The 23,814-nt window shown below is 45.4% G+C and overlaps 1 protein-coding gene across 2 annotated transcripts in view; it reads left to right on the top strand.

Moving 5' to 3' along the window:
* Positions 1–789: 789 nt before the first annotated feature.
* The window catches only part of MLXIPL (MLX interacting protein like), a 120,547-nt gene continuing 97,522 nt past the window's right edge, over positions 790–23,814 (top strand). Inside the window, exon 1 of one of the 2 annotated variants that reach the window (XR_014470293.1) lies at positions 790–1,102. Coding sequence is in view for 1 of the 2 variants with exons in the window: in XM_083172079.1 (XP_083028205.1) it covers positions 849–1,102 (254 nt within the window). In the remaining variant the exon portion in view is untranslated. The remainder of the gene's footprint in view (positions 1,103–23,814) is intronic. The other variant, XM_083172079.1, reaches the window with a different exon arrangement.

Here is a 23,814-nt window from a genome sequence, read left to right on the forward strand (position 1 = left end):
TTATCTCTCTCATCTTTCACCTTTTTACCCACACTTCACCCTCTCTCTTTCCTCCGTTTCCCACTCTTCTCCCCCCCCCCCCTTTCTCACTGTCTTCCTACCTTGCGCTGTCTCTCTCTCTCTCTCTCTCTCTCTATTTCTCTCTCCCTGTCTCTCCAACACCTTCTCTCTCATTCTCTCTCCCTGTCACTCTCTCTCTAAATGACACTACCTTCCTCCCTGACACGTTTGAGTGGAGGGGGGGCCCTTACAAAATTTTGCTATGGGGCCCACAAAGTTCTAGTTACGCCCCTGTGTGTGGCATAATGTGTAATGGGCTAGAAACATTTTTAGAAAAGGGGAGCAACATTTATAGCAAAATTTATAGTTATGCCACTCTGTGTCTTGCAGTGTTTTACATTCACTTTACTGCAGTAGACATTTAAATAGCTACATTAACTTTTTATAGGTTATAATATACATGAAAGACATCTCATGTGCTCACACAATGAAGGATTCAGCAATAAACTTTCCCCAGTGCCCTGATCTGTATACAAATTCTCACATGTTATACTTCATACACGCTGCAGGTACTTCTGGGATTCCACCCTATAGATACCTGGGGTTGGAAGTGCTAACTAAGTACACACAAGAGCACTCACCTTCCTGGCACTTTATGACACATGGGGGCGTTCCCTGACAGCATAAGGTTCGTGGTTATGCAGATACCTGCAGCTTCTGTTATCAGTGATTGGTGAGTTATGTAATTGGACTGTCCTCTCTCCTGATCCTATTGGTGCGTGGCTGCAGAGGGCTCTCACCGCGCTGTCCCACGCTGTCACTTCCTCACGGCAGCAGCTGGCAGCACCATGGCAGGCTGCGCCTATACACCGCTCCCGGGGGCCGCTGCGGTCACAGACTCGGACTCTGACAGCGAGGGGCTCCGACCCCGGCTCCAACAGCAACAGCAGCAGGTCATTCACAGCGGGCACTTTATGGTCTCCTCTCCGCATAACGATGACAGGCACAGGGGTAAGGAGCCAGAGAGGCCGGACATTGCCCCAGCCGGCAGCATTGACCCCACTCTTACCCGGCTGTTCGAGTGCATGAGCCTGGCATACAGGTGAGCAATGGAGGGTTTGCTATGCCAATGGCACCTAGGGTAGATGGTTTGCTGGATGGCATTTCAAGTTGCATGCCAGGTTCTGTAGTACAAAAATAAAGTATGGATTATTGTGCAATGCCAGCTATGTTGATGTAGTACATAGCTACTAACTAGGGGGGTGCAACTCTGTGTCTATATCAACAATCAATAGGACGACCATGAGTAGTCGACAGGCAATAGGTTGACACAAAAAAAGTTTGACATGAGGTTTCCACGTTTTTGGTGTCTATGTCGGCATAGACACCATTTTCGTGTACTGCGTCCCCTCGCTTGGCTTGCTGTGCTCGCCATGCCATTTTTCTGTGTCGACCATTGATATGTTGACCTTTTTGCTTGTGTTGAACTTTTTGTCAATGTCAACCTACACCATGTTGACCGTTTCCATGTGCCGACTAACAGTGGTCGACCTATTTAGTATCCACCGAATACCGCAGTGTACATTGGGCTGCAAGGCTGAGCTCAGAAGGGGTTAATTAGGCTGTGCATGCCATTGTAGAAACGATTACCAGTAATGCTGCTCATTAACAGACGCTTACAGGCGGCACAGGATATAATATGGAGTCTCTGGTGTTAAAGATGCTAATGGTGCAAAGTTCATATGGTCTCATCTTTGCTAAAGCTAATGGGGGAATATGAAGGAGAATAATAAGCAGGTCTCTGAAGTCTGTAAGTAGTGTCCAGGATAATCTTCTTCCGCTCACTTTTATGCCTTGGGGGCTCATTTATCATTTCATATTTGTGGCTAAATATTAAGTATCACCTGAATGTATCAGGAGGGGCCGCAGGACAGAGGAATCTGCTGTTGGCCGCAGCCCTCATAGGGGATGTGAAGCTGCCCAATGTATCAACATTGGGCAGCATCGCTTTGGGTCTCTTGGCTACTGCCACTCTGAGGGCGGTAGCCCATTATAGCCTATGGGCTACAGACCGCACTACTGCCGGGGAAGTTTAGCAATAACTGCGCATGTACAAACCCCCCAGAGCCCAACTGAGCGCATCGCAGGGACGGGCTTCTTTCGGAGCATATGCAGGATGATACATCCCCGAGATAGGATCGCATATTACAATGCGATCCTGCGTGGTAATACTCTGCAATGCGATCCTTAATAAATGGGCCCCTTGGTCTCTACAGCCCTGAAATAATGGTATACAGGTCACGTTGCGCTGTTTGCGATGTACTCCCTAAGCACAGAGAACTCCAATTACAGTGGAACCACAAAAGTAGAAAAAGAAAATGACCCAATAGAAACAAACAAAAAAAAAGTGTATGGTGAGCGTAGGTGCAAGTCCATATACAGGACCTGGTTCAACAGACGATGCAAAATCACAGATCGCAATTTTTGGAGTGTGAGCCACATGGCAATCCCAATCTGCTGCATTGGGGGGAGCGGTCCAGACAGCCCCCCTTGTGGCGCAACTGATCCTTCCTTTTTGCTACCGGCGCTAACTGAAAGACCTAGAGAAAGAAATAATATTCCCAACAGTGCAAGTCATGACACAGCATCTCCAAATGGGATCAGATTGATCTAATTCCAAAAATTAACTGGGTTATGATTTTGTCGATCTAAATTTAAAATATCATTGCTAAGCGTCTAAAAGTAAAATACAAACATTATCAATTTTCTTCACATTATTCAGTATCTATATAAATATCTTTGTTTGGGGTCACTTTTGATCCAGTTTCGGGCCTCCGAAGATTAACAGGTCATAATGTTGTTCTCATGCCAATGGTCAGCATCAAATGGTAATGTAGACTGGTGCTTTTATGAAGAATAAAAAATAAAATGTCTTCATCAGCCTTAAGGGCCATACACACTGGGCGACTATGCCCAGCGTGTATGGACAGCGATGATGTCAATCATCGCTGCGGGGAAAGCCGCTCAGTGCATACACACTGAGCAGCTTTCCCCCTGCCCGGTGCCGATGGAGGGGGGAGGACGGCGTTGCAAAGCCATCCTCAATGCCGCTCATCTGCTGGTATTACCAGCAGATGAGCGGCTTTCCCGGCGATGATGCGGGAGCACGCAGCAGCGCTCATTGCCGGGGCATACACACTGGGCTTTCAGCTCAACGTCGCCCAGTGTGTATGGGCCTTTAGGCTGGGTACACGCTAGAGCGATATCAACTTGTGCTGGTCCCGCTGGTCGAATCCAACATCTTCTGGCACAGCCAACCAGGAGATATTGGATTCAAATTGTTCAAAATTGACCTTTAGTAATTATACCCATTTCGGATCAATTAAAATCGGTATTAATCGATGTTGGGCTTCCAAGGCTACAACACACATTTACTAACATTTAAAAATTAATATAAGAAATCATCTCTTATTAGGTTTGTGTTTTAGCCTTGGAAGATCGACATCAATTAAGAATGTTTTTCATGAATTTAAAATCTATAAAAAAAAACTTTAGTAAATATACACCATTGTGTGTGTGATGCAGTGCGTTGTAATGAAGGATGCAACAAGATGTTGTAGTGTATAGCGGCAACCTTGCATGGTCCAGGGCGAAGGGAATTCTTCCCAACCATCGGCAAAATTACTGGTCATCCTTATGTGTACCTTGCGTTAGGGGCAGATTTTCAAACTTAGCTTGTAAGATGGAAGTTAGGTGCTGAGATTCGTGGGATCCTGGAATTTGCCTCCCTAATAAAAATAAAAATGCCCACCCCACCCCCCCACACTGGCTGCGCCGCACATTTACTTACATGTGCGGGCGGTGCAGCCGGGAGTGGGGCGTGCAGCAGCGGTGCGGTGGTGCAGCATCAGTATAGGGTAGCGGCCTGTGCAGTGAGACCTTTGACCTCATTAAGTTATTAATCAATCAATCAATCAATCAATAACAGAGGTTCTTGGTATATCAATTGGCCAAGAAATATTTGCCCACCAACCAGCTTCACGGTAACCTCATTTCTGGTGGGTCCCTAATACTAAGTTTGGATCTGGGGTGCGGAACCCCAAAAGGGCCAGCATAAGCAAGTCACCCCAGGGCAGCACACAAGTGAAAAAACTAAGCTAGAAGTGTGTTAATAAGAAAGTAGCAGAAGCTAGAGGTTAAAATGTGTAGTGCTAGAAAGTATAATATTAGTGAAAATTAAATAGTGCTAAATAAATGTTAGTGTGTGCCACCCCGAAAGCAACTCGGTTACACCAACCCGAGGGGAGCCGCGCCCCAAATCCATCCCCAAGACTAGCAATAAGTGTCAATTTTTAGGTCTTACCTTCATTGTGCCTACAGTTTGCAGTCTGTGGCTACCAGGGACCAAGCTGGTGAAATAATATTCAGATCAGGTGGGCAGGGTGCTACTCTAAGTTGAAGGAGTCCCAACCTTCAGGTTTCGGGGTGGCACACCCTAACATTTATTTAGCACTATTCAATTTTCACTAATATTATACTTTCTAGCACTACACATTTTAACCTCTAGCTTCTGCTACTTTCTTAACACACTTCTAGCTTAGTTTTTTCACTTGTGTGCTGCCCTGGGGTGACTTGCTTATGCTGGCCTTTTTGGGGTTCCGCGCCCCAGATCCAAACTTAGTATTAGGGACCCACCAGAAATGAGGTTACCGTGAAGCTGGTTGGTGGGCAAATATTTATTGGCCAATTGATATACCAAGAACCTCTGTTATTGATTGATTGATTAATAATATGGAGTGTGCATCTGCACCACATGTTTTTCTTTGCAGAACTACAAGTCCCAGCATGATAGCACCTCATGTATATTGGGTATGCATTCTAAGATTCCCCCCCATAACCTCATCAAGTTACGCAGAGCCGCACGCGTGGTCTAATGCCGGGCAGTGTCTGAGCACCTGCTCAGACACTGCCCGGCATTAGACCACGCATGCGCAGTCTAATCCCAAAAATTGAAATCCCAACAATTTTATGGTGAAATCTCAGGATCCCTCCCCCCTTTCCAATCCCAGGATTGGCCACCCTATGTGCACAGTACGTCTCCTGTTATATAGCGCTCAGAAAAAAAGCTTTTCAGACACAGACTCCTGTGTTTTTCTACCAAGCAGCCCAGCACAATTGGGTATATAATATAAAGTGATATTTTATGTATTAAGTACAAACATTAGGACTTGGTTTAAAAGACTCATTAGAACGGAGAACAGGAAATGGCTACAGGGTATTGGTCTGTGTCACTTGCACTTATCAGCGGTTATCTCAGTTTTCCTATCAATTGCTTTCATGGTTTCCACCTGCCTCTAAATGGAATACACTGCATTAAACCATGCTAATTATGAAGGATAAGGTTACAAATCTCATTACGGATTATTTCCAGAAGTCGTCCTCTTAATGTTTATAGTCTTCCCTGAGGCGCCATTTAGATGCGCTTGTAAGTGCAGAGATGTCCGTTGCTGTCGTGGATCAACCTCTGCATTTTTTTTTTTTTACTTCATAAAGTCATTTTTAAACTTCAGCTGACTTTTGTGGGCCTTAGTGGCCCTTTCCCCTCTTCTGTCACCAAAAATGTTTTCTAGACCTATTTGTATTATATTTTGTATTTCCAGCAAAAATCTAAAGGCCCATACACACTAGGTGAGTTTGAGCTCAAAGTAGCTCACTTTGGCATTTTGAGCTACTTTGAGCTCAAAATCACGGTCGGGCGAAGAGTGCTGATGTGCGCCCCCGCATTGTCTCTGATCGCAGCCATCTGAACCACTTTCCACAGTGTTTTCCTTGTGGAAAGTGGTTAGCCACAAGAGAAAATCACTGGGCCTCTGTAAATCTCTCAGTGTGTATGCAGCTTAAGTTGTATAGCTAGACCTGTCTGTATATCAGCAAAGGGTCCGGGTAGTGCAGGATGACCAGTAAGCAGGACGCCGGCGGTCAGTATAACCCTCCCTAGTAGCATCCTAACTGTAACCTCTCCCCTGCAGCCTGTCCCTAACCGTCCCTGCTAGTGATTACCCTTCTTGGTGCCTAAACCTAACCCCCCTCCGTTCTGTCTAACCCTATCCAACCCCTCACTGCACCTTTTGACCTAATGCTGCCCATACACTTGTGCGACTGCATTCAATGCGATCTTGGGTACGATTTCCCTTGAAGCTCAGCATTCGATAAATCGCATGAAAAAAGCATTTTAGTGCATTCGATTTTGCATTTGATCATGCGATTTATCGAATGCACCGTTCGATAAAAAAAGAAAAGGGTCCAGGAAGTGACCAGAACTCTTCAAGAATCGCACGTCCCGTTTAGAAAAATTGCATGCGCGGAAAACAGCATTCGACCGCACATACAATTCGAGAAATATTATGTGCAGCACATAAGACTGTGAGACACGACATTCCAGCGGCGTGGCTGCGCATCGCTTCGAATGGTACACATTTTGTGCATACAATGATTAGATTTCTCAGCAAGATGAGGTCGAAATCGAAGGATTGTATACAATATCTCACAAGTGTATGGGCAGCATTAGTCTCCACATCAGTGACTAAACCCCCAGCCTGATCCTAACCCACCCGCATATTCACCAAGGGGTGAGGCACTGGTACTCTGAGGGCAGTCAGGATGCCAACATTGTTATATTGAATGCCAGCGTCCTGACCACTGGGAGGTTAATCCACATCCCATGCAGGGCTACAGTATGTTGGGAAATAAAGGCAGTCGGTTTTGTTACAGTAAATTTATACAAATTCAAATATGGGGGAGATTCTCTAAGTGAAAAATGCAGTAAAACCCCCCGTTATCGGGGTTTTTACCGCATTTTGGGATGCTGTAAGCATCCCCCGCCGGGTTACCGCGGCGGGGGGCATCGCCAGAAAAATCTGGCGATGCCCCATAGAAGCCAATGGGCTTCTACCGCAACCCTCCGCCGCCCCGCGCCAACCCCCCGCCGCCCCGCATCGCCCCCTCCCCCCCACCTGTGTCCGGGCAGCACAGAGCTGTGCTGCCCGGACCTGTGACCTCCTCCCTGCACCGATCCTCTTCCGGGTGCAGGGAGGAGGAGAGCCCGGCGCAGCAGCAGCAGCGCCGGGTGTGGGAGGGAGGGGGGAGCCGCCGGGACCTGCTGGGACCCGGCGACTCTCACCGCAAAGGACAGCTCTTAACGCAAGAGCTGTCCTTTGCCTTAATTATCGCATATGTTACAACATATGCGATAATTAAATATGCGATGGGCGGCGAAGGGGGGCGGAGATTCTTAGAGAATATCCCCCATAGTCTTTAATGACCTGTATTACAGCAACTGGAAGTGGACTGTTCCTAAGTCCTCATATTTTGGGAACCAGGACCGGCCCATGAGCTTGGTGCTGGTTTTAGAAATGCTGGAGAACTTTACTTATTTGTCCCCCTGAATCTCTAAAACCAGGACCGGTTCAATGAGCCTGGGGCTGGTTATACGCCTTTTCTTTTTTACACAGGGTAACATTGCACGAATCTGACTGATCCGTGTGATGCTGCCACTTTGTATGTATTCCCGCCAAATACAAATGGATAGGACATCGGAAAATACGAATGAGGAGAATACAACAGCTTTGTAAAGTTGTTGTATTCTCCATTTGTATATACAGGTCATATATATATCCGATTATACAGGTCCTATATATACGATCCCGTTTGTACCTGGATTGGCTGTGTACATTTCCCCCCTCATATCTTATAGCGTGCCACCATGTGTATGTAGGATGCCCTTAATGGTATCAATATGTTATGTTGCATTATGGTTTTTGTCAAAACTGCGGTAAATGATTTAGAATAGGAAGTTTGAAGACACAGACAACAGCGGTGATTTTGATATACTGTATATCGATAAAAATGTCATGGTTAATAATAAAACGAATTATCAAAGAGTGCCCGGGAGGGGAAACAGCCACTAGGCCACCAAGCATTAGGACGACATGCATGAAGGTTGACATGACTGCAGGTCGACAGGTCATTAGGTCGACACAAGCATTAGGTCGACAGTCAAAAGGTGCCTAAAGGCGGTATTTGATGCCCTGGTTCCCAAACTGTGTGCCTAGGCACCATGGGGTGCCTCAGGACACTTGCAGGGGTGCCTTGGGTTGGTGGACCAGGATCAATTTATATGATTTATGGTAAATGTACCAGGCAAAACCAGTGCTGGTGGCAGCCAGTCATAATATATGTGGACAAACAGAAGCAAATCCTGACCCTCATCAGATAACTGTGACATATAAACACAATGTACTTCATTTAATATTTTTTTTCTGAATTTTTCAATAAGAAGCATTTGGCCTAGGGGTGCCTTGAAAACATTTTGATGCTCTAGGGTGCCGTGATTCAAAAAAGTTTGGGAACCACTGCACTAGGGCATGGTGGCAGAATAAAATAGTGTCCCGAGTGTAGCGAGCCATGCGAGGGGGCGCGGTGCACTTTTTTAGTGCCCATGTCGACTATGTCGCCATTCGGGACACATTTTTTAAAATCCCCATGTCGACCTTTGACTGTCGACAGTCCCCATGTCGAGCTAATGCTTGTGTTAACCTAATGACCTGTCGAGCTTCATGCATGTCGACCTTCAGTGGTCGAGCTAATGCTTGGAGACCTAATGTATGTCTATCCAATGATCCCATTCCCCAGCAAAGAGAGTCTTCTTTCCTTGCTCTCCCTTAAATGCTTATCTATGACTCTTGGGAGCACCACCAACCAAGAAATGTAAAAGTTATTACTTCAAAAGAGCAAATTATCTTTAAATGTTGGCTAATAAATAAATCAGACACCTAAATGTAATCTTCTGTGGACGAGATCAGTGTGGAGTCTCACCTACCTGTATTGTACACTTGTTGTCTGCAGGATATCTGTTCTATATTAAGTTGCCTAAGATTACGTGGTGAATGGCCAAACTCTTTCACCATGGACCCATAACGCTGCCTTCCCCTATTGGGCTCTTCATGCTCCAGTCTGACAATGTAGGTAGCCATTTTGTAGTTGCTGTGATCCCAGGTGTTTAGCCATCACAACTTAGCATTTGTCACTCATATCTTTACACGCCCATTTTTCCAAGTTCCAACATATCAACTTCCAGAACTGAGGGGTTTATTTACTAAGATGGGAGTTCTATTCAAGATAAACCACTGAGTATTTACTTGCTGACTAATATATTCCACTCCTGAGTGTGGACTGAGCTGCGCTCTAAGGGGGATATTCAATCTCCCGCAGCCATCTCCCGACGGGGGAGATGGCTGCAGGTCCCTATTCAATGCTGTCTTCCCCGACAATAGTGAACAGGGGATCTTGGCAGAACAAGTCCGACTTCACAAGCAGTCAGGCTCGTTCTGCCGAGAACGGCCGGGAATTGACGAGCTCCCGGCTGCAGCTTGTGGCCACGCCCCCTTCTTGTCTTGCAGCAGGTGGGACTTTGAATCCTGCCTGCAAATTCTCGGTCCAGTGGACCGAGAACGGGACTGGGTCACGGCTGACGGGCCAGCTTGACAGCCGTGACCCAACATTGAATACCCCACTAAGGGCGCAGGTTGCTTTTGAATTATTGCATAATATTATTCTCCCTTGACAGATGCCTTTGTAACATGATAATCAATATAATTTACATGACCTCTCAGTGGTTTTATTATTCTGGCAGATTGGTGTGTGTGTGTGTGTGTGTGTATATTTCATGCAATAGTTTTTTTGTTTTGTTTGTGGTTCTTCCCATTTAAAGCTAAATGTTTAGCTTTGGATGAAATTAGAAGTGAGATAACTACTATGGGCCTGATTCTGAGTCACACGCAGGACCGAATGCGGCTACATCCGGCAACTTTCACCAAACTGCACATGCGCCAAAGGTTGCAAACAGATCTTTGAGTATCTCCAGGCTATCCCTGGGTCAGACGTGTCTCAGACATTTCTCTCATACATGATATGGACGTATACATGCACCCAGTGGCCACTGGGTGTACAGACACACAATAAAACCATTTTGTTTGAGTGTGGCCAGAATATTATACAAGGAGAGATTATGGCAGTAGATTTTGAATAGATAGTCAAAATCCCCTAGAAGTGTAGCCAACATCTCCCAGTTTTTCTCCTGCTCAGTCAATATTGTCTAGCAGAGATTGCTTAGCATAGATAGACTGTGCAGGCAAGGCAATTTGACTAGATCATAGACTATCATTACTTACACAAAATCGCTTAGTCAAAATCTCCAGTGCATCTAGCCAGAATCTCCAATGCATCTAGCCAAAATTGCTTAGTCAAAATTGTCCGTTAGCCAATATCGCACTGTGTGTACGGGATCCATTTCCTGAGAAGAACATACTCCAAGGACACACCTAATTCAGTCATATCTCTTGCACATAGCATGGAGTAGGTGTTAAAGCCGATGATAATAATGAGAAACCTCTTTGAGGTGCAGAAATAGTGGGGTGCATGTGTGTAGCATATGCCTGAGAGCATCCACATAGTCACACTAACATTCTGCTTGCCATCCATTCATATTCAGAGAGTGGACGCTTTCAGACCTGCCTATGAACATAGCCAGACCCTAAAATGATTTACTACAGATTTCTTAGATCCCCCTAATATGCCCTACAGTAGAAATGGGGAACCTTTGGCCCTCCCAGCTGTTGAACTACACATCCAAACATGCTCTACTACAGCTTTGCTATTTGACCCTGCTAAAACTGCTGCATGGAATGCTGGGATGCGTAGTTTAACAACAGCTGGAGGGCCAAAGGTTCCACATACCTGCCCTACAGTCTCAAAAAGGAACATTTCAGGGGAAGTCTGTTTGTGGAGACTTTGTCAACTTTGTTAGTATAACCGGGATGCAGTCAAAATACCGACAAGGTCAAAATACCAACATATAGAATGTACAGGTGAAAGTCAACATGACTTTCGGTCGACAGGTCGCGAGGTCGATATGGGTTTTTTCACTGTCTGGATTTTAAATGTTGGGATTTTGACCATGTCGGGATTTTGTCCTTGTCGGTATTTTGACCCATTCGGGATTTTGACCCTGTCGGGATTTCATATCGAATTCGTATAACCAGGTCAGAGAACGTTTCCTCCTCTAGACTGTTCAATGTCCTACCAAATTAGTAGAGTGCAGGTGCGTAGCATTTGATATTCAATATTCTTTCAAACTTACAAAATACGACATAATACCGTTTTCTGTGGGGTTTTTTTGTTTTTGTTTTTTTAAATGGAATATGTATTTAAATACTAAAACAAATAGTGTAGGTAGTGTAAAATTTGTGTATTTTGCTCCACAAGTATAATATGACGTCCCATATGGGCTCTTACATTTTAAGCTGGGAAAAACAGACAGAAATGTGCTGCGCTCTATTATAATTCCACACAAGAGGAAGTAAACAGCGCTTCTGCCAAAAGGCAGATGTACCCAATTGCTCCAGTTTGGATACGTTTATAGGAAACCTGTCGTAATATGTGAGCAGAAGGGATTTTTTTTTTTACATTTTACAAATAAAATGAACACGTATGGCACTTTCACGTGTTTGTTTAAGAAGACGTATGGCCTTCTCTAGCATTGATAACTTCTAAAATTAGCGAACATATTTACAGTGAACACACAAACTGCTTTTTGCCAACAAAATTCCCGTTTTGAAATTACAAGTAGACAAAAATAAAGTAGTAAAAGTATTTTGAAATCTGTATTTCTTAATGTGCATTCAGTGCTTAGCATAAGAAGCCGCAGTAAGGACAGGTTACAAGGGACATGGACACAACGTTTCCTTTAGATTTGACGTGTGCCATGTAAGCTGGTCCAAGCAAGAAGTAATGTCACGTGGCACTTGAGCAATGCACAGCTGGACACCGATTGTGTCTGTTAGGGTATTCACGTGGCCAATTCAGGAAGCCTCTGTGCATGCAAGGATGGTCCACACGGAAAGAAGCTTTGCTAGAAAGTATACAAAAAAAATCTATAAATATTTGTAAAAACAATATAGTTTTATTGTGCTACTTCCATACCGAGACGGAAATAGGTGTAGGAGAACAGCTGTGGTACTAACCCACAGGCCTATAATTCTTATATATTTTCTACCCATCCAATTCTCCTATATAACCAGATAAAGCATCCATGCACTGCTTTCTCAAATTCTGTACTGTTACTCAATGTATAGCAGCTCTTCAGATACTCTGGCAATATCAGTGAAGGTTTTCCCACAAGAATATGGCTCTGGCAGTAGTAATGACATAGATAAAGCAGACTTGGTAGCACGTGGAAGGAGACATGTAATGGCACAAATAAGAATTGAACAGTGTAGGCAATATTTTGCAAGTGCATCGCAAAAGTGTGAGCACTTCACTATAAAGGGATGCGTTCACACACCACCGGCTGCCCCCTGGCGGCACAGCCTAACTGCCAAGCCAGATGCATTCCACCCATTTTTAAGGTTGTAGCACGTGTGTGAGGGGAGGGGGGGGGCGCCTCCTTCCCCCAAATGATCGCTGCAATGGTCATTTGCCACCCCCTGTCACTCTATAGGCCCATACAGACTGGGCGACTTTGAGCTGAAAACCCCTCAAAACAGCCTGTTTGAGCGGCTTTCAGCTCAAAGCCTCCCAGTTTGTATGCCCCAGCGGTAAGCGCTGCTGCGCGCTCCCGCATCATCGCCAGGAAAGCCGCTCATCTGCTGGTAATACCAACAGATGAGCGGCGTTGAGGACGGCTTTGCATAGCTCTGTGCTACGCAGCGCCGTCCTCCCCCCTCTGTCAGCGCCGGGCAGGGGGAAAGCCGCTCAGTGTGTATTCACTGAGCGGGTTTCCCAGCAGCGGTGATTGTCATCATCGCTGTCCATACACGCTGGGCATAGTCGCCCAGTGTGTATGGACCTTATGGTTCATAGACTATGTCTATGTTGACATTCACTAGGGCAACATTAACAAAAGTTTTGACAAGCAAAAAGTTCACACATGACAGGGTTGGAATGATTTTTGCTAATTTCTTTGGTGTCAATGTTGACACGTAGGTGCACTGGACACATCAACTCATTTAGATTGGAACATGCCACCAATCTTCTCATGCATTCTGGCTTACTTTGGACAGTTTTTTGAAGACCCCCCAACTAGTGTACCACGTACCTTCGCATGACTTACTTTGGTCGCCCCGTTTAGGGCCTGGTGAAGCTTGTAAGGTCAAAAAAATTGGAATGAATTGTGAAAAACGCATGTCGACCATTGACATGTCAATGTGCATGTCGATCCATTTTCATGTTGACCTATTGACTGTTGACCTCAACTTCATCTGTGTGCTAGAGTTACATGCACTCTCATTTAGATTAGAACATGTCACTGATCTTCTCATGCATTCTGGCTTATTTTGGACAGTGTTTCGAAGAGATCATACCTGACTACTCCTCTCCTCAGAGTAATTTTACCCTAGGCATTTCTCCACAGTAACAGAGATTCCAAGATATCTTTAATAAAAAAAAGCCAAAAAATAAGCTGAGGTACTACCTCTTTATCATGAATGGAATTGACCCATAGATTTGCATCCAATCAACCCAAAAGAAGAGTTTACCTTCTCTTGCTTCCAGAAAGCCAAGAAAGAAGATGGTGGTCTTTGGCCATGTACTTCTGCTCAATAACTGTTAAGAATCATTATTCTTTTTCCCCCTTATCATTGAACTTTCTTCAAATCAAAGGAACAATAGTTGTCATCCAGCTGAACCTTAGAGGTGCATATAATCTCATTAGAATCCATCTTGGGGATTGATGATCTTCAATATTAATGACTTTTACTACATATGTCTTGTCTTGGTTTTGGTCTCCGCACTACTCAACTGTCTTCTGAATCTACAGTATATTGATCTTAGTCCTATTTTTCTTTTCTAAAGAATTATCCTCATGTTCGAGAACATTTTTCCTTTCTACTGCAGAGCAAACTCTACATCAAGCTTTGGCCCTTATTCTAATCGGATCGGTACGGCCCGCGTGCGGCCGTACCGCCGATGTTTTTACTCTGCACATGCGCAGAGGTCAATCTGCGCATGTGCAGCCCCCTTCGCCGCAGACGTATTTCGTCCGCCGCAAAGGGGGCGTATAGGGGCGTGAGAGGCATCATGCCCTCATTTCCCTATGTGTACGCCCCGCGTTTCATGGGCGTTCCCATGCAAACGCGGGGCGTACGCATGCTAATGAGGGCATGACGCAACTCATGGGGGCGGAAAGCTGACGTCGCCGGATGTCAGCTTTCAGCCCCCATACAAGCTACCACACGGACGATTGTCCGTGTGGTCTCAGCTTGCGGGAGCTGCCGCGGCGTGCGGACCTGCCTTCGATGGTCGACGACCATCGAATGCAGGGGGCAGCTCCCACCATGGTGGAGGCGTAGCCTCCACCATTTTTATGCGGATCGCCAGCCGTCCGTGTACGGACGGCCGTGGCGATCCGTAGGGTGGGCGGGGATTCGTCTGGTGCGGTCGGAGCCGCATATGCGGCTCGACCGCACCAACCAGAATAAGGGCCTTTGTATGGAACCATATAATTTATGCACAAATAGCAATATTTTAGAGATCTTGTAGAGGAAATGTAAAGTAATCTTAATTTATCCTTTTTTTATCAATTACTCCCATTTTTAAATTACAGTATATTATTTGAAAGTATTCATTGAATATATATCGACCACTGTTTAATAAATGTACAGTTACCTCCATATATACTTTTTGAATACTGACACAAATTTCCTAAATTGGGCTCTGTTAGCCACCACAAATTATTAAAAAATTAAACTATGGAGATGTGATTGCAGTGCAGACATTCAGATTTAATTCAAGGGATTCAACAAAAATATTTTATAAAATGTTTTAGGAACCATTGCAACCATTTTCATGATACTTCCTGTTTTCAGGTACTCAAAAGTAATTGGTCTAATTAAAATAATCATAAATATAATGATCATTTTTAATACTTTATCGAGAATCCTTTGCAGGCAATGACTGCCTTAATTCTGGAACCCATGGGCATCACCAAATGCTGGGTTTCCTCCTTTGCTATGCTTTGCCAGGCCGTTACTGCAGATGTCTCCAGTAGTTGTTTGCTTGTCTGCCATTGTTATGGTCTTAAGCAGGGCTATTTTTGTGCAGGCTCCAGCAGGAACTGAGGCCCTTATTCTAGTTCACTCTTTCTGACAAAATATTTCTTAGATGGACAAAACCATGTGCACTGCAGGTGAGGCAGGTGTAAAACCCCACCCAAATCTAATTATCTCTGCACAAGTAACACCTGCCTCACCTGCAGTGCACATGGTTTTGTCCATCTAAGAAATATTTTGTCTGAAAGAGTGAACTAGAATAAGGGCCTCAGTTCCTGCTGGAGCCTGCACAAAAATAGCCCTGGTCTTAAGCAAGTGAAATGCATGCTCGGTTGGGTTGAGATAAGCCATTGCAGAATGTTCCACTTCTTTGTCTTTAAAAAACTCATGAGTTGCTTTCTCAGTATGTTTTGGATCATTGTCCATCTGTACTGCGAACAACTATTCAATCAGCTTTGCATAATTCAACTGATTCTAAACAGACTTTTTATTTCAGTACACTTCAGAATTCATCCAACTGCTTCCATCTTCTGTCACATGATCAATAAATACCCGTGCCATTGGATGCCCTGCAGGAACATGCCTTAACATTGCCTCCAATGTGTTTTACAACAGATGTGATATGCCAGGGTTGCCGACTTTCAGATTCTCCTCTCCGGGAGAAGCCCGGAGAGGAGAGTTTCACCAGCCGCTCAGGGGGCGGGGCTTACAAGTGACATCACTAAACCCCGCCCCCATGCTGGTAAAACAAGGAATTCACAGATTTCCGTGGAGGGGGCGGGGCTAAAATGACGCGATTGTGTCGTTTTAGCTCCGCCCCCTCCTCTGAGCCCCGAGGATTGCGGCATTTTAATGCCGCGATCAGGGGGACAGCGGGGGTCCCCCCTGAATCCGGGAGGGTTGCCCACCCTTCCGGGGGGCCGGGAGGGGGTCCCGATTTTCGGGAGACTCCCGGAAATTCCGGGAGGGTCGGCAACCCTGTGATATGCTTTGGATCATGACCCATTCCAAACCATACTTGTGGTACAAGCTGAGCTTGGCTACATCTGTCCAGTGAATGCTGTTCAAAGTGTAATCTGTTTTCTCTATTTTTGAGGCTTACTGTATGAATGGTTTGCACATTGTGGGGAGCCCCCTGGTTTTGCTTTAGTCAAGTCTTCTCTTTATGGTAGATTTGGATAATGATATGATTACCTCCAGGAGACTGGCAAGGATGCTGCAATTATTCACCACTGTTGTATCCTGTGAATGCTCTTTTGTTTCTGGAAATGTACCAAACTGATGATTTGGCCCGTCCTAGGGTTCCTGCTATCTCCTTGATGATTTTATTTGTTTTTGCAGCCTAAGGATGCCTGTTTGTTTTGCATTGAGAGATCCTTTAACTGCATGTTGTGGGTTCACAGCATCAGCTTCCAAATGCAAATGTCAATATTTGAATGAACTCCAGACCTTTTGCCTGATTATTTGATCGATTAAGAAATAATGAAGGAATTGCCCAATCCTGTCCAAGAAAAATCTTTTGAGTAAATTGTCCAATTACTTTTGTTGGACAATTGGCTATTACATATTATACACTTGTAATTCCTAAACCCTTCCTCCAATTTGCATTTGAATATCCTCACATTAAAGCTCATAGTTATTCAGCCATGTTCACTACATAACTGGAACAAATATGCTTTGGTAAACAATACTAATATCTATAAAAAAAAAGCGCTATTTCAGAGGAAGAAATAATAACATTCAGGGGCTTAATTCAATAAAAACACTTATAAATAAAATATTGTAAATACATAAATATGCACCTTCCTATGGTGGTTCAGTGAGGGGGGCGATCAAGCACATAGTCTCTCTTGGAAAATATGTGGATCAATAAAGCAGCAATATGTAAGTCCTGTTCCTATAATGACCACATACAAGGACACAACATTGAAAAATACAGTGAAAAATTTGCCTCCCCAAAAGTCTCCCCAGCTAAACAAGTCAGTTGAACCCTGATACGTTGAGTTATTCAACACTTTTGTTGGTAAGCTGCTCAATCAGAGGTCTGTCACTCAGGTGCCAAAAGGGAGGGGCAATTCTGGTTAGGAAAACAACATTTTGTATCCCAATTGCACACTTACGTTGAGTTATTGCCACCCTACCATTGGACCTTTGAAGAGACCTATTGCAGTGGTAGAATTTATTCCAAACCTGGACCAGACCTCAAGACCATTCTCAAGGTGAAGTACATAGATCCGATTGCTCCATCTCCACTTCAGGGACAGCTACTCTCCAATGTGAGTAGTCAATGGGTGAGATTTAATAGGATGAGAGATTCAGAAAGTGAGAGATTTGGTAAGAAATCTCCAGTTTTTTTAAAGCGGCAATCTTACACTGCAGAACCAGTTTGATTTTGCCGTGTAAATGATTGCCGCTTTAAAAAAACTGGAGATTTCTCACCAAATCTCTCACTTTCTGAATTCTCTCATCCCATTAAATCTCACCCAATATCTCTGTGTGATCCTTCTCTAGTGAGTGTTGAGAAAGGACTTTATTCCATCCTCCCAATATTGTCCTTATATGTGGTCATTATAGGAACAGGACTTGCATATGACTGCTTTATTGGTCAATATATTTTCCAAGAGAGACTCTGGGCTTGCCCCCACCATTTACTGAACCACCATAAGAAGCACATTTATGTATTTACAAGATTTTATTACCACAATGTTATTTCTCACTCTGAAATAGCGCTGTGTTTTTATCCATATTGTTTGCTGTGGGTCTGACTATACTGTTTGCTACAGAGCAGCTTGAACTATAATCCATATCGCTGTGAGTGAGGCTGTAATTTTTAGTGGATATTTTGCACATCTCTCACAGCAAATTAGGCAGTCAAAGGGTTCAACTCCATGTATGTAGTGATAATGACTTATGAATAGGTATGGAAAATTATCCCTCATCTTTGAGACACGTAACAGCATATAGTATGGGTTTATTTGCACTAAAATCGTGGTACAGTATTATGCTGCTTTCAGACCGCATAACTGGCTTTGACCCTGTATTTGGAAACGTTTCCAAAAACGGGTCTGCCAGATAAAACCCCTTTCACACCGCAGCACTTAAACGGTATATTACCGTTTAAGTGCCGATTTTTTTACACTGGCAGACCCGTTTTTGGAAACTTTCCAAATACAGGGTCAAAGCCAGTGCAGCCTTCAGCCCTCCCCTCCGTGCAGCTCCCCCCCCCCCTCGCGTGTCGACCGAGAGCATGTCGACGCCCCCCGCGCATGTCGACGCCCCCCCCGCGCGTGTCGACGCCCCCCCCACCCCGCGTGTCGGCGCCCCCCCCCCCGTGTCGACTTACCCCGTGCCGGTACCTCCGTTGTGGACTGCAGCTCAGTATGCTCGGAAAGCACTTATGAAAAAAGTGTCTTCCAGAAAATGGCTGCCCCATAGGAAACCCTGTTTAAAAAAACTGTCTTCCGTATGGGGGGCAGCCATTTTCTGAAAGACACTTTTTTCATAAGTGCTTTCCGAGCATACTGAGCTGCAGTGCCGGGAACCACAACGGAGATACCGGCACGGGGTAAGTCGACACGGGGGGGGGGCGCCGACACGCGCGGGGGGGGGTCGACACGCGGGGGGCCGTCGACACGCGCGGGGGGCGTCGACACGCGCGCGGGGGGTGTCGACACGCGCGGGGGGGCTCCAGTGCTGTGAATACTTAATGAGCGCTCATTAAGTATTCACTGTGCTGAATTTAGGACCCAGCTCATTGGCTGGGTCCTAAATACCGTTTCTGAGCCGATTTTTGCGCTAAAATACCGGTTCAGAAACGGGTAGGACCCTGCATTTTAACCGGTTAGAAAAAACGGCATTTTCTAACCGGTTAAGTGGGACTGGACCTTTCAGACCGCACACATTACCGTTTTAAAACGGTAAAAAAACGGCAATTTACCGTTTTAAAAGTGCGGTCTGAAAGGGGCATAAGTGACTAGTTAGAGGAAACCAGCCCTTGGTGATGGGACCTCTATGGGGAGGATAATTGGCCAAAGCAGTGGCCAACTCCACAAAGAAGCTATACGTTTTGTGCACTTTATGTTTTTTTTTTTTGCTTTTCTATGATTCATTAGAACACATTTCTAATAATAATTTAGACATTCTAAATTCCCTCCTCAATTTGCAATAAAAATGCAAAACGTTTTTATATGAAGACCTCTCTAGGAGCATCTGGCACTGAATGAGTCTGCCCTCAATTGACCGGGAAGGTCACTGGGGCAGATGTGTTAATCCTTAACAAGAAATAAATGCGGGCGTGATAAAGAGAGATAAACGTCCAGCCAATCACCTCCTAACTGCCATGTTACAGGCTGTGTTTGAATAAAGTCAGTAAGGAGCTGATTGGCTGGACGTTTATCTCTCTTTATCACCCTTGCATTTATCTCTTGTTAAGGCTTAATACATCTGCCTAACTATAAGGTGCTCTAAGTCAGTGGCGTAACTATAGCTCCGCAGCCCCCGTGGTGGCGCAGAGAAATTGGGGGCGCCGCCGGGGGGGGGGGGGGCTGTGGGGCTATAGTTACCCGTGGTCTGCGTCTCGCCCGGCTCTCTGCCGGGACCTGCCTGACCGTCACGGTCCCGGCCGGCTCCTGCTGCAATGAAAACTGACAATTAGAAAACGGCTGCCCCCATACTGCAGACAGTTTTCTGTCTGCAGTATGGGGGCAGCCATTTTCTAAGAGTCAGTTTTCATTGTAGCAGCAGGAGCTGGCCGGGACCGTGACGGTCAGGCAGGTCCCGACAGAGAGCCGGGCGAGACGCAGACTGCGGGTAACTATAGCCCCACAGCCCCCCCGGCGGCGCCCCCAATTTCTCTGCGCCCCCCCAGTAAGAAGGGGGGGCAGGTTAGGTGTGTGGGGGGGCGCCAAATAAACGTGCGGCGGGGGGGGGGGGGGGGGGGGGCGCTAAATAGTTAGTTACGCCCCTGCTCTAAGTACAGCCAAGACCAAGACTGGGATCATTTCTAGTGGCCATGCCCTGTCATGGGCCTTCCGCAAAAGTAGCATTTACCAATGAATTTGCATCATGATGCTACAGTAATTATTTACTCCTAGGAGAAGAGATCAGCTATGATTTCCCTATATACCACAGGCTTCCTCTTAGCCTGAGTATGTTCATCATTCAGTATCGGACAGTGATCTGTATTCGTACAAACCAGTTCTCTAGTCGGCTGCCTGGCACAATTATGGTCCAGTGTATGCAACTTAATCGTTAGGCATTCCTGTCCTCAGAATTTAGGGTCTTTTCTGTGGTTACAGGACAGGGAGCGGTTATTGTTGGCATACCATTTAAACCGCCTGTAATTTTTGGGGACAGAAAAGAGTGTCTTTTGCTGGTGCACCAGGGAAAAAATTAGACTAATAACACATGACTTTTAATATTTTGTTTAAAATAGTTGCGAAATAAACCAAACAAACAGACATGTGACAACATATAGTGAATTAAAAAGGATGAAATCCTCATCTAGTGGGACCCCACTACACAATATCGCTATATTGATGCTAATTGAAAGGTGTGGCGTGAATTAAGGGGAAATAACCCTGGCGCTCCGTAAGCAGATACGGCTAACGCCGAATGCGGGTGATGGCCCGCCTCAGCGCTGCCGCTGGTTTCCTTTTCTGCGTACCGCCCATGGAGCAGAGTATGAGGTGTGCCAGAGTGCACTGCCTCACTCATTCAGGTCGGTAGCAGCAAAGAAGACGCTGGGTCTGGCGCCAGAGCCACGTCACTCTAACTACGGGAATCCGTGTCCAACGGATACCCGGGATCGCACCACTATCCTATTACAGATCAAAATGCATTGGTATGTGGGGAGGGCGTAGTGGGGTTCACTAGGTGTGTGGTCAGCATACGATTCCCAAAAAGATTTGTCAGGACCCTGAATCGTACGCTGATCACACACCTAGTGTGTGAACCCCACTACCCCCTCCCCACATACCAATGCATTTTGATCTGTAATAGGATAGTGGCGCGATCCCGGGTATCCGTTGGACACAGATTCCCGTAGTTAGAGTGATGCGGCTCTGGTGCCAGACCCAGCGTCCTCTCTGCTGCTACCGACCTGAACAAGCGAGGCAGTGCACTCTGGCACACCTCATACTCTGCTCCACGGGCGATACGCAGAAAGGGAAACCAGCGGCTCCAGCAGCCAGCGGCAGTGCTGAAGCCTGACCATCACCCGCATTTGGCGCTAGCCGTTTCTGCACAGGGAACGCCAGGGTTATTTCCCCTGAATTCTCGGCATAGTAAGCATTTATTTGACATGCAATAGTAATACATCTTGCCTCTATATTGTAGTGTTCATTCTAGCACCCGCTATATTTGAAAACCCATGCAGTTCCACTTCCCTGCCTGGGGTGTCGCTGTCTGCTGTAGAGGTTCTAGCACAGTGTGGTCTGTATATCAGCACTGGTATGCAAACCAGACCTGTGCTAGAAACACCACAGCAGACAGCTACACCCCAGACAGGGAAGAGGAACTGCATGGGTTTTCAAATATGGCGGGTGCTAGAATGAACACTATATTTAATACTGTGAACATTAACAGCAGCAGATCAAAGGGGCACCTTCCCCTGACAGATTGAGGTGTCAATTCACCCATTGTACATCAGTTGAAACAATCACGCCACACCTTACAATTAGCATCAATACAGGGATATTGTGTAGTGGGGTCCCACTAGATGAGGATTTCATCCTTTTTAAGTCACTATATGTTGTCACATGTCTGTTTGTTTGGTTTTTTTACGCAACTATGTTAAACAAAATATTAAAAGTCATGTTTTATTAGTCTAATTTTTCCCCTGGTGCACCAGCAAAATACACTCTTTTCTGTCCCCAAAAATTACTTCTGCCTAGTGTCTATGGTAGCACACCCTCATATCCTTGATATCGTTTGGGGAACATAACAAAAGGTCCATCTCAACTATAAAATCTTTTATTATCTGTGCGATTGACAAAACTCTATTTTTTGTACCTGCCAATGGAGGGACTGGCAGAGTGGATCAGCAGACGATGAGCGTCTCGCTATTAAGACCAGCCTAGCAGCAGCATTTGAAATGGATTGCAGTGGTGAGAGTCTGTTCTTGGGAAGACCAGTTAGGAGACTATTGCAATAATCAATGCGGGATATGAGGGGTGCTGGACGGCTCCCCGACAGTCATTCCTCCGACGTCGGAATACCAACTGCTCCCTTGTGGGGTCCACGACCCCCATAGAGGGAGAATAAAATAGTTTGCCACTGTGCCCACAGCGTGGCGAACGCAGCGAGCCCGCAAGGGGCTTCATTGCGCTCCCCATGCTGTGCAGTCGGGATTCCGACGTCTGACTAATGACTGTCGGAATCCCGATTGTCGGGCTAATATACCACACCCGATATAAGAGTGCATGGATAAGAGATTTAGGGCCTTATGCTAGTTCACTCTTAGAGGCAAATTCCTTCTCAAATGGACAAAACCATGTGCACTTCAGGTGGGGCAGATATAACATGTGCAGAGAGAGTTAGATTTGGGTGGGGTTTTTCTTCAAAGTGAGCTCTATATTGCAGTGTAAAAATAAAGCAGTCAGTATTTTCCCTGCACAGAAACAAAATAACTCACCCAAATCGAATTCTATTAAAAGATCGTGTTCATGCAATTGTGAAAAATGCGCCTGAGAGCCATATAATTTGCAGGTAGCCATGTTTACATATTGGCTTATGATATCAGTAACCAGGGAAGTGTGTATGGTTGGCTGTTTGCAAATGCTCCTCCAGTGACTCCTCCTCTTTCCTGCAGCATATATAATGCCATCCTCTATGTGTGTAAGCAAAACATTTACCCCTTCATACACAAGACATTGAGTTGTTTCTGCTGTACTTGGGAGATTTTATCAGTTTGTTTTATGCAATCCGTTTTTATTGGGTTGTAAAGGACAGAGATACGGATCTGTGTGGATAGGTGAACAAAGCCTATTACAGGAATAATGCATACGTTGTCAGGTTCAAACACAATAAACAGAACGCATAGGAAATTCATGGAGAGCATGAGCACAACATTGAAATAAAATGTTTCAAATAAGCTAGATGATTTGGGGATTGTGACAGTTAGTAATGACTACAGCTGTGCACCAGCTAAGGGATTTGGGGATTGTGACAGTTAGTAATGACTACAGCTGTGCACCAGCTAAGGGATTTGGGGATTGTGACAGTTAGTAATGACTACAGCTGTGCACCAGCTAAGGGATTTGGGGATTGTGATAGTAAGTAATGACTACAGCTGGGCACCAGCTAAGGGATTTGGGGATTGTGACAGTTAGTAATGACTACAGCTGTGCACCAGCTAAGGGATTTGGGGATTGTGACAGTTGTAATGACTACAGCTGTGCACCAGCTAAGGGATTTGGGGATTGTGACAGTTAGTAATGACTACAGCTGTGCACCAGCTAAGGGATTTGGAAACCGTGGACCGTTGGGAGATCTGGAGGACTGGTTTGGCGAGCCCTTTTTTATAGTATACTCCCTTATGCCCTAACAACCAACATAGACAAACTCCCTTATGCCCTAACAACCAACATAGACAAACTGTAGGTGGAAGTTGTGACCTGGGGTGATGTCAGATAATACTGGCTTCATGGACAAGAGAGGAAATAAAGGGACTAACCCAGTGGTTCCCAAACTGTGTGCCGTGGCTCCCTGG

The sequence above is a fragment of the Crinia signifera genome, chromosome 2 (genome assembly GCF_055691185.1).
Source record: "Crinia signifera chromosome 2, ASM5569118v1, whole genome shotgun sequence".
In the NCBI taxonomy this organism is placed as follows: Eukaryota; Metazoa; Chordata; class Amphibia; order Anura; family Myobatrachidae; genus Crinia; species Crinia signifera.